Raw genomic sequence first — 11,389 nt, forward strand, 5'->3', positions numbered from 1 at the left:
TAAGAAGACTCCTGCTGGATCAAATCAGTGGTCCATCTAGTCCAGCACCCTGTTTCATACAGCAATCAACCAGTTCCTTTGGAGGGCTAGCAAACACAGCCAAAGCCTTCCCCTGATACTACCTCCTAGTACTGGTATTCAAAGGTTTGCTGCCTTTGAATATGGAGGTTCCTTTTCCTCACTATGTCTAATAGTCACTGTTTGAGCTTTTCTCCATGAATCTAACCTTCCTTTAAAGCCATCTACATTCATGGATATCACTACATCCACTGGTAGTGAAATTCACAATTTAATTACTTGTTGAGTAAATAAGTACTTCTTTTTGACTGTCCTGAACCTATTTGCCAACAATTTCATTGGGTACCCTTAAATTCTAGTATTATGGAACAGCGGAAAAAAGCCCTTTCCACACAACGGAGATTCCAGATTAATACTTCATTTTGTTCAGCCGCTTCTTCAGGAGTATACTACTAGAGAAGAATATAAAAGCAGTATATAATTGCTGAAATTATACATGCCAAACTGGACAAAAATAAAATGAAATACAAATACCATCATATAGTTGTGTCTCTGTGCTTCTTTTGTAGTAGTACTTCACTACTATGACTATCTATGAGAAAAAAGCCCCATGTATTGTAAAACTGAATACAAAATATATAGATTGTGATACACAAGTCTATAACTCACCAATGCAATTTCAGAATAATTAACAGAATGGTAATCTTCTTAGTTGGGCACCAGTCAAAAGGCTTAAGACATTATTTTTATTATTAACTCGATTGCTGGAACACCTCTATGCACTAAACTCCTCTCAGTTAAGTACAAAATGCCAAGTCAAATAATTAGTGTCCTCAAAACCAGCTGTAGTAATTAAAGGTACAGTAGCCATGCTACAGCAGATCAGATTTTCTGCATTCCAAAAGGAGGATTGCAGGTGAGCTTGCATGGGTTCAGATTGTGGCTGAGAAGCCAGCAGGACTCTGAAAAGGGGTCCCAACCTTTAAAACAGCAGTTGTTTGGAGTATGATAATTTCAGTGGAAACTTGACCAGTGGTGCCTCTCTGCCTCAATGCAACCAGACATTATGCAGATGATATTTTCATCCTATCAGGCTCCAGCTCCCTAGGGTCAAAGTCCAAGGCTGCTTGCCCCTCCCCCTTCCAGATGTGCCATAGGAAATGCCTCAGTCACTGGCAGTAGTAGGCAAATCGTAGCATGCATGCTGAATAACAGCACATCAGACTTGCCAGATTCGAAAAGCAGGACTGCCGGTGAGCTTGCATGAGTTCAGATCATGGCTGAAAAGCCAGCAGGACTCTGAGAAGGGGTCCCAACTTGTAGAACAGCAATTGTTTGGGGTATGACAGTTTGAGTGGACACTCTCCCAGTGGTGCCTCTCTCCAGTCTCCTTTCCAGACAAGCCACAGGAGGTGTCACTGGGGGAGAGGGAAGTTTCAGCTCCACTGTGTGAGGCAGGATGCTGGACTAGCTGGATTACTGGTCTGATCCAGCAGGGCTCTTCTTCTGCTCTTAACTCAACTAGGCGCCTCTCCCCCCCTTGCCTATCCCTCTTCCCTGCCAGCAAGGTAGAGGTCTGGCCCTTCTTCCTCAGCTGCCCTGGGTCCTGCCTTTGAAGGAGTCCATGGGGGTGGCACAGCCACAGGCTTATCCAATGCCCTGTGACATGGGGAGGCTGGATTTCCGGTGCAGGTTTCCTTCCCCCTTGCTCTTCCCTTCCCCACTGCCTCAAAAAGCCTCCTCCTCCTCCTCCTCAGTTCATAGAGGGCCAAGAAGGGCAGGGGTGCTGCTGGCCTCAGGTGTGGGGTTGCCAGCAGGTGTGGCTGAGCTACGGAGCCTTGCTTCCCTGCCCTGTGAGGAGGTGAGCGTGGCCAGCTCAGGGAACACTTCACGGCTCCCCTGGTTCTTTCTCCTGTTTCTGGGCAGGACCTAGGTTCTGAAGATGCCAGGGCTGCCTTGGTCATTGTCAGAGTCTGCACTGCCTACCTGGGATCCCCTTCAGTCTTGGTAACTTTGGGGCAGGGCCCCCAACCTTAGATGCATCCACTGCAATCACATTCCTAAGTGTCTGTGCTGAAAACAAAACCACTGGTCTTCCGGACAGACATTTCTAATGCAGGCTTATCTGGCTCCTTTACTCCCATGGAGTGGGGGGGGGGGGGATGTCTACATGTTTCATATACTGGATGTCTGGCCACTGCAGATTTTTTCGCACTTGCACTAGCAAGGTTTCTTACCCCTCCTGTAAGGGTTAATGGACCATAGGAGAAAACTAGTCCATTGATATTGCAGCCAATCAATCAAGAATATTTTAAATATGAGATGAACACAGATTATTCCATTCACAAATAGTCAATGGTTGTCTGTTGTCTAGATAACACAGTCAAGAAATGCTGAGTGGGAGGGGTCCAAATGGCTCACACTGCAGCGTTCTGCTGCTGACTAAGGTGGAATCTCCTTATTGAAAATTGCTTGCATTGCTCAGTGCTGATAGCAAAGTATTTAATACTCTTGTAAATAATTTAGAACCACGTGTTAAAAGGTATGTTACCTTTAGTTTGTAAGAGATGAGTGATTTACTTAAAGTACTTCTAACGGGATGCTGCTTTGCCAGAAAGGAAAACATGGCATCAAATGTATCGAAGAGGGAGAAAATGAACCTCAACTGTTCTGGTAAAAAAAAAAAAAAGTCAGCAAAAGAACGAAAATTATAAAGAAAGCTGGAAATAGTGTATTTCACACTGGAAAAACAAATATACTAAGGACAACCCATCTTTATTGTAATAGAGGTGATCTGTTTTTCTTTTTTATGCATGTAAAGACTTATGTCTTTGGATTTATTTATTTATTTGATTTATATACTGCCCTTCCCGTGAGCAGGCTCAGGGTGGTTTACATCAGTCTTAGTATAATACCATTAAAAAACCATTAAATAACAAATTAAGACAGCATACAATCATAAAAATCTGTGTAAAAAAATTTGGTCAGATGTCAGTCAGATTAATTTAAGTACAACAGTGGGTGCCCCGATGTCTATTTGGATCCAGGCCACTGGTGGGAGATTGGCCAGGAAAGGAGAGGGATGTCCGCCACCTCAACCAAAAGCTCAGTGGAGGAGTTCTGTCTTGCAGGCCCTGCGGAACTGTAATAGATCCCACAGGGCCCTGATGTCATACGGGAGCTTATTCCACCAGGTGGGGGCCAGGGCCGAGGAAGCCCTGGCCCCGGTCGAGGACAGTTGGATGTCCCTGGGACTAGGTATTGCCAGAAGGTGTTGATTATCATGTAAGTTAAATTTAAATTTTTGAAAAGGGGAAGAGAAGGAAAAAAGAATCACAGTGTGACATTAGAGCCCTTATCTTTTGGGGATGCCTTTTGCAAATGCTGTTAGTGCTGCCACACATGCACTAGAGTTTCTGATTGTTCTCTTGGGTCTCTAGAAGTTAAATTTCCAGGGGACTGAGAGGAGCAGCTTTACTGTGAGGTGCGTGCCTTTAGATGGATGTTCATGATCATGAAGCTATGACATCACGCAGTTTCCATGACTGCATATTATAGGTGTTTTATGCTTTTGTAGTATACCTTCAACCAAAAACACACTGTGGTTTTAAATGATGTGATCAGGTGCTTTTGTTGTTGTTGCTCAGTCGCACAGTCAAGTCCGACTCTTCACGATCCCATAGACCAGATCACGCCAGGCCTTCCTGTCTTCCGCCGTCCTCTGAAGTTTGCTCAATTTCATGTTCGTTGCATCTATGACAGTCTAACCATCTCATCCTTTGCCGTCCAGTCAGTGGCAAATATGATTAATCCGAAATTGTCATGATCTTTACTTGCAAAAGACCTAAATCCAGCTTCTAATCAATTCATGCCTGTGCCCACGGACTGCACAGTAAAAAGAAACCCTCGAATCTAGGTAATGTTGCCATAGCCAAAAAACATTGTTCTTCTGAGGCCTCGATTCTTATGAGCTTCACTTACATGATATTCTCAAAGTTCAAGGGGTAGTAGATCCTGTGGTGATCACATATGAAGCCCTTCATGGCCTTGGCCCCTCTTATTTGCAAGACTGCCTCTCTCCTGATGCTCTGCCATGACAGCTCAACTCATGTCAGCAGGGGCTTCTGCAAACAGGCAAGATCAACAACTGCCTGGACACAGAGGGAGGTGGCGTCTCGCCACGGTGAAGTAGGTCGCATCGAGGGCTCTCTCCCTCAACACTGACCAAATTGCCGGTTCTATAGGAGGGCTTGAGGGCTCTGGGTTCCCCCGGAGAGGGACCCAAGTCAGAGGACTCAATCGGGGCTCTTCGCATGCGGCGGCAGCGACTGGTTGCCCCAGAAACGTCCTGAAGAGCCAAGCAAGAGCTCTCCATGTCAGACAAGAGAGCGCAACTGTGAGCCCCCAACGGAGGGAAGAAGAAAAGGACCTCATCCATAACACTGATGAAGAAAAATCACTGTAAGTCTACGTAAATGCAACATTCTTAGAGGATCTATGGACTGACTGATTGCCCCTTTAAAATCTTAAAGAGCCAAAGGAAAGGAGGGGGTGAAACTGTTTTCCTCCCCCCCTCCTCTTGCAAGCGGCTAGGAAGAGAATCTCAAGCAATTCCTTTTAAGATGTGGGCAAAATGATAAGAAAGAGCCACTTTCTGAGACCATAATTCTGTTATATGGATTTTAAAAATTATAATATTTCTCTGTGAATTTTATTGAACTAGAAAAAGGAGAAAAAGAAGACCTGGATTCCACTTTGAACTGGTTCTGTGTTACATTCTCATAACATATTTTGTCTTTACTTGTTGAAACTATAAAGGTACATGCTGTTCTGATTGTACTTTATTGTGTTGGAAACAACTGATAAGACTCCCAAGCTATGGTGTGAATGCCTCTTTTCTGATACGGCTACAGTGACTAGTGTTGGTGGATAATGGGAACTGATGTGACTTAAAACTATTGTTGAGCGGGGAAAATTTGAGACTCTGTTTTTAATACCTGGTGGTTCAAACAAAATGTTTGGAGATACATTCTCAACAAGAGCAGAACCTTTAGATATTGACTTGACAGAGATTTCTTTAAAAGACAATGGAATATAGATGGCCACTTCAAGAATCTACATCTACAATCCTAATGCATTGGTTACCGAATGTCCCATTTTGTTGACTGTACTGACTCACGCTGTGTAACCCACCTTAAGCCCCTGTGAGAAAGATGGACTAAAATAACCTAAATAAAATAAAAAATAAAGTTATGGATGTGATTAACTAGTGGATTTGAATTGTCATGGTGTTTCATGAGGATTTGCGCCTCATATGTACGTTTTCTGTACCATGGCAATTCTATAAGACGTATTTATTTACTGAAACATTTCCAGTGCAGCCTTAAGCAGAGTTACACCCTTCTAAATCCATTGGCTCTGCACTGTCATACCCTGCCCTGCTCAGTGCAGTAGAACAAGACAAAAGTGCTTTTACAGCAAACCTTTAAAGAATAAAGAAATCAACAATTTTGGGAAAATCAGCCCTCAGTCAACTTACAAAGCAGCCCTCACCAGAACACCCTTTTGACTACAACAGCCGGACTCCTTCTGGAAGCCATTCCAATGAGCCGAGCAGTAATCCAAAAAAGTTCTTGAGTGAGTAGTGGCAGTACATGCCAGTTGCAGTGAGGGCACTACAAGGAAGAACTGTTTGGCCAAGCAAAGCTGGCACATGGGCACAGACAGCTGCCATCCTGGTGTCTGTACAGTGCTATCTGTGGGCCTGCATGTGGGCTATTATTAATGCCTAGAGGAGGAGTTGGCATGGCTGTTAATGGATCCTCTGAGGGTCCCCAAGTTTGGATCTGGCCCATGCTTTGTTGGGCTAATCCTTCCACCAATGCCATTTTCTCAGCAAATGATGCCCTAGAGCTGAAGTTTATTCCATTGGAGGAAACATATTGGTTTCCTGTATGTTTCCCCTTTAAGGGTAAATAGCAGTTATGCAAGACTGTTAGAAGACAAGAAAATGGCACAGGGAGGAAAAGGTTAAACCTCCCTCTCCCCATACTGCAGTTCTTATCTAGATTTCTGGTTGAGCTTACTACTTACCAGTTAAAAGCACCTGGGAGATTTATTTATTTATTTATTTATTTAGACTTATATCCTGCCCTCCCTGCAAAGCAGTCTCAGGGTGGGATATAAGTCAAATAAATAAATAAAATAAATACTCCATTTTCTAGACTCATAGTGTCTTGCATGGTTTAACTTTCAGTTTTTAACTGTAATTTTCATGTGTAAATTCATAAGGCCCTGTGCCTCCTTGGATATTTTTTTTATTACTGCAAAGGCCTGGATGCAAGTTTTTATAACAGTTTGTTGCCAACTATATGATCTGTAATGAAGGCAGTGAATTGTGGAATGGCTTGTAAGAACACCAGTGATTAATGAGGATTTGGACCCCAGAACTACCTATCTAGTACATTTTTTATCCCACTTATCCCTCAAGGAGCTCAAAACATTGTCTCTGGCTGTCCCTCATTTCCCCCTCACAACCAGTCTGTGGTGAAGCGGAGAGTAACTGGTCCAAGGTCAGGTCCATGGCACAGTGAAGATTTGGACCTGGGTCTCCTGAAGTCTGTGCACTGCAGGACCACAGAGCTGTAGCCCAATGCAGTTTTATCGTGTGCTCTATGGGCCCCTGTGATCTGCGACAGATGGATTCGGGCCATCGCCATGTAAAAAACTATGAGCCTCTGTGGAAGCCGAGTTTTCCATTTCCCCTTCCAGGTTAGGTCTGTGTTGGGTACATTTATGTATCACTCCTTTGGATAGTAGGACTGCCAATGGGCCTGAAAATAACCGGCCCAGCCTACCCTATTTTAGAGATCAGCAAGAGAAACAGCATGACGATGATCACCCCCTAATGCCTGCCTTTCAAGGTGCACAGCTGCAGCAGCCGGTAGGAAACGTTGGCAACCCTATCGGCAGACAGGATGACCCGCTGCAAAAAAGGCCAGAGCTCTGTCTTGTGTCATTCATTATATCCACCCGGGCAACCTTCCTCGGCCCTGGCATGCACGACAAATGACGCTTGCCCAACCCCTTCCCAGAAACCAGCATGTCAGGCCCAGGCCCTTCGAGCCCCGAGGTGCGGTCAGGGAGCGCCGCAGGCATCGCACAGCACTGCAAGGACGTCCTGGCGCCGCCGACCTCGAGCGTGCGGCTCCTCGCGCTGCCTCACCAGAGAGTGGCTCGCCCAGCCGCTCCGGCTTGCGGCGTGACTGAACCGGGAGAGGGGATTGCACGAGGCGAGCGAAGCATGCTCGTCGCGCAGCAGAGCAGGCCTCGCGCTCCCTGGCTGCTTGGCAGCCGCTACCATTACCCAGACGCCGGCTCGGGCGCGTCGCTGCCTGCAGCCAGACGCGGCTCTGCTCCAGTCACTCTGCAAAGCGAGCCAATGATCAGCCCCCCGCCAACGCCGGGGAAGGCCCGGGCGGCGCTCCTGGCGAAAGCGATGCGGCTCCCCCCTGGATCCCCGGCATGAGCGCCTGGGAGGATGGACACGATGTCTTTCAAGGTGAGCCCTTCCCCGGGGGTCTCCGGCAGCCCTCCCGCGGCTCTGACCCTCCTCTTGCAAGCACTGCGGAGGCGGCCGCGGGCCTCAGCCTGCACGCCTCTGCTTTGCCTTCGGCTCTGTAGGGACACTTCCCTCGCTTTTTCACCCCAGTGCAGCTGGTGAAGACCGGGTGGATGGGGAAGGAAATAAAACGGCGGCGGGGGACGGGAATCGGAATGCATCAAGTTTGAGCCAGACGTGTCCTAGTTTAAACGAGACTAGATTGCTATTTCTATTCACTAGAGGTGGTGGGAATCACGTCCTTCTTCCTTATCTATGGCCTGGTTACGATTTCTGAAGGACGAGGGAGAGAGCTCTCTGTACATGCTCAAAAGCTTTGTTTCCATTTACTGTTTCACATAGTGCAGAGTGGCGTCCTAGCGTAGAACTCTGACACCGTAGAACTCTGACATCTCTTGAGAGATGCTTTACTGCAGACATAAAGAGCCAGAGTACATGTTTGGGGAGTGTGTAAAGGGTCTGCCAGCAGATGTTACGGTAATATTCCTTTATATGTATAACCAAAGCATGCTCTGAAAAGTCCTTTTCCACATTGCAGTGATGAGATGTTATTTGCACATTAAAAAGTTTGCATCAAACTGCACCCACTGTGGTGGCTTTGGCCTCCTTGAAGTTGCTTATTATATTAAATATGCTATGAACCTATAACTGGTGAGATTTAAAAAAAATTAAATTCCTTCTAGTAAAGGAGTGGTGAAAATTCAGTTGCTTTTAGAAAATGAAAATGATGCTTGACAATTGTTGCTGGAGTATTTTAACCATTTGCAGTTAACGCCACTGAAGGAGGGGCTGAGGCTCAGTGGCAGAGCATCTGCATGGGATGCTGAAAGTCCCAGGTTCACTCCTTGGCATCCCCAGTTAGAGAATCTGGCAGGAGGTGAGGCAAAAGAGCTCTGCCTGAGTCCCTGAAGAGCTGCAGTCAGTCTGAGTAGACCTTGGTAACCGTGACGGACCAATGGCCTGATTCAGTATATGGCAACGTCATGTCTGTTCAGCTGTCTTGGAAATGATTCAGTGTTTCCAAAATGTTCAAAACTATGTATTTTATTTTCACTTTTAACACTCCGTTCTTGGTTTTAAAAGTGTACTGTACAGAGGTCATTTCGGGGGGGATCACAGTTCCCCCGGGTGAGGTAGGGGGGGCGGGGCACATGACGAAGCCCCGCCCCCTGCTTCCGGCCGCCCCGCTTCCAGCCCTCATTCAGCCAGGAGGAGGCAGGAGAAGAGGGAGGGTAAGTTGCTTCCTCCCCGCCTCCCCACCCCCGCCTGCCTGGGGCCAGGGAGGGCCTTCGCGGGGCTCCCTTGCCCCCCCGCGGTGATGTCAGGGTGTGTGGCATATGCTAATTAGTTATGCTAATGAGTTCCCCCAGCTCTTTTTCTACGAAATGACCCCTGGTACTGTATACTGTTTTATGGTTCGCAAACTTGCGGGGGGGGAGTGAATTAAGATAGTAAAGGTAAAGGTTTCCCTTGCTTGAAAGCCAGTCAAATACGACTCTAGGGATGCAGTGCTCATCTCCGTTTCCAAGCTGAAGAGCCAGCACTGTCCAAAGACATTTCCGTGGTCATGTGACCAGCATGACTAGATGCTGAGGTGCACAGAACGCTTACGACTGGCTTATTGGAAGGAATGTTTTAAGTAGCCGAATTCATTGATCTCTTAGAGAGAAGGATTGCAATTGATCAGAAAACAAAAGCTGATAGATAATAGCACAGCAACAATCAGGGGCTACTTTCCCTGGTAGTCATGACATTCTATTGTTAATACATTCTTCTTTTGTTTGTTTATTTTTAAGTGACATCGATTTCCAATTCAGAGTTCAATAATATTGCATTTTTTGTTTTCATTCTACGTTGTAATGTGCTGGGTTTTTGTCCCATTTTATAATTATGCATTTTTAATTATGACATAAGTTTGGATGACTTGATGATCCTGAGTTGGTCTGTCATTGTGGTTTTGTTTGATATTCATGACAAACGTGCCTAGAATTTTGTGTGAGCAGAAGTTCTCTTTCACTCATGGAACATGAAGTGTGGATTAAACTGGTGTTTCCTTGTGGGAAAAGTGATGTAATTGATCTATAGTGGAGAAAATAGGAGCAGCACGCTGATTAGAAATTAGTGTCTTAGCACCACATAGTGCATCTCTTTAAAAATTATCTTAAAACAAGCATTAAACAGCCTGGAAAGCTCTCAAATACAACTGAAGCCATAAAGAAAGGCAGTGAGAGCTGACCCAGGAGCCCAGCTGCAGAGTACCTAGTCGGAGGGAGGAGGAATTAAGGAGATCTATGAGGTAGATGAGCAGCTGACTCTCTTGGACTGTAGAGCATTGTAGTCAGTATGTAGCTAAGAATTGACAGGCTTTGTCCTGGAGCCTGCCAGTGGGGATGATGAAAAACGGGAAGAACCATCTCTGGGATCGGAAAACTGAGGAGGAGGAAGCAGGTGGTGTCCTGGAAGAGACCAGCTGCAACCTGGAGCTGTGGGTGAGGAAAACAGCCCGTATAGATGTTTAACCCATGAGGAGGCCTTTGTGCATCAGTTCAGGACCCTGCAGTGGGAGAAATCCAGAAGCCCATGAGTTACGGAAGCAAAATGAATTGGGATGACTATTTGTGAGATCTTCGTCAATACAGAAGATGGGGTGATGGAGAGCAAGGGAAATTACTGAGCTAGCCGGCCTGAATAGATCAATTCTGCTGACCAACAATATATTCCCTCTAAAAAAAAGATTTGGTGTGGGCATTAGATCAGCACTTTGGGCAAGGACATGTCAGAGGGGGACAGGAAAGCAGTATAGGAGTGGCGAGAAGAAGAAGGGAAACCTCTTAGAAAACCACAGAAGATTTGAAGTTTGTGAGCAGGGCATCCTTAGATACCTGCAGAGCAAAGTAGGAAACTTTAGTAAAGATCCTCTGTGTTGTGGGGCAATTTGAGAGGGACTTTAGTCAGAAACTGAATCCTACTCCGTCCAAGGCAGTGAATGACAAGCGGTGAACTTAAGTGCTGTATATCTGATAAGACTATGGTGATCCCAATGAGGATTAAAAGCTTTGCAAAATGGGGCTACCCCTATCTTGGTTTAGGATTGTGCAAACTCAAGAAAAACCCCAGGTTTGCAGAAAAATTCAAATTGTGTTTAAAATATTGTGGTGTAGAAACTTCTGGAAATGGTATCAATGCATGGGTGGCTGTTGTGCAAAACACAAAACAACAACACAGTTTGGAAAGTGTACTGAATTGTGATAGAAACTCCAAATCCTCATGAATTGTATTTATTTAGTGTCTTTTTATTCCACTCTTCTTCCACCTTGGCATAGATAGACAGACATCCATTCCTCCGCTTAATCATCACACCAATCCTGTTCTGTTGCAGTGCTTTAACCACTGTACCACTCATGTGAAAACATGGTGGTGATCAGGGGTCGTTTCGTAGAAAAAGAGCTAGGGGAACTCATTAGCATAACTCATTAGCATATGCCATACCCCCTGAGATCACTGGAAGTGTGTCATAAGGCCACACCCCCTGCCATCACCGGAAGTGTGTCATAAGGCCACACCCACCACTCAGTCTTAGTCTTAAAGGTTAGTCTTAAAGGTGCTATTTGTTAGTCTTAAAGGTGCAGGAGTGTGAGGAAGCCCCGCAAAGGCCCCCTGCCCCCAACGGTACTGGCCGGCGGCGGCGGCCTTGTGGCTCCACTGGCAAGCCCCATGAGGGGCCCGGCGGTGGATCTGCAAGGCCAGCAG

General features: G+C 46.0%; 1 protein-coding gene across 1 annotated transcript in view; it reads left to right on the forward strand.

Annotated features, from left to right (window-relative positions):
* The first annotated feature begins 7,345 nt into the window (after positions 1 to 7,345).
* The window catches only part of ANKRD29 (ankyrin repeat domain 29), a 40,662-nt gene continuing 36,618 nt past the window's right edge, over positions 7,346 to 11,389 (forward strand). The window contains exon 1 of the mRNA XM_015424325.1: positions 7,346 to 7,579. Within this exon, the coding sequence (XP_015279811.1) occupies positions 7,559 to 7,579 (21 nt within the window). The 5' untranslated portion in view covers positions 7,346 to 7,558. The remainder of the gene's footprint in view (positions 7,580 to 11,389) is intronic.

Source organism: Gekko japonicus, unplaced genomic scaffold, assembly GCF_001447785.1.
Source record: "Gekko japonicus isolate JY-2015 unplaced genomic scaffold, Gekko_japonicus_V1.1 scaffold2628, whole genome shotgun sequence".
Taxonomy (NCBI): domain Eukaryota; kingdom Metazoa; phylum Chordata; class Lepidosauria; order Squamata; family Gekkonidae; genus Gekko; species Gekko japonicus.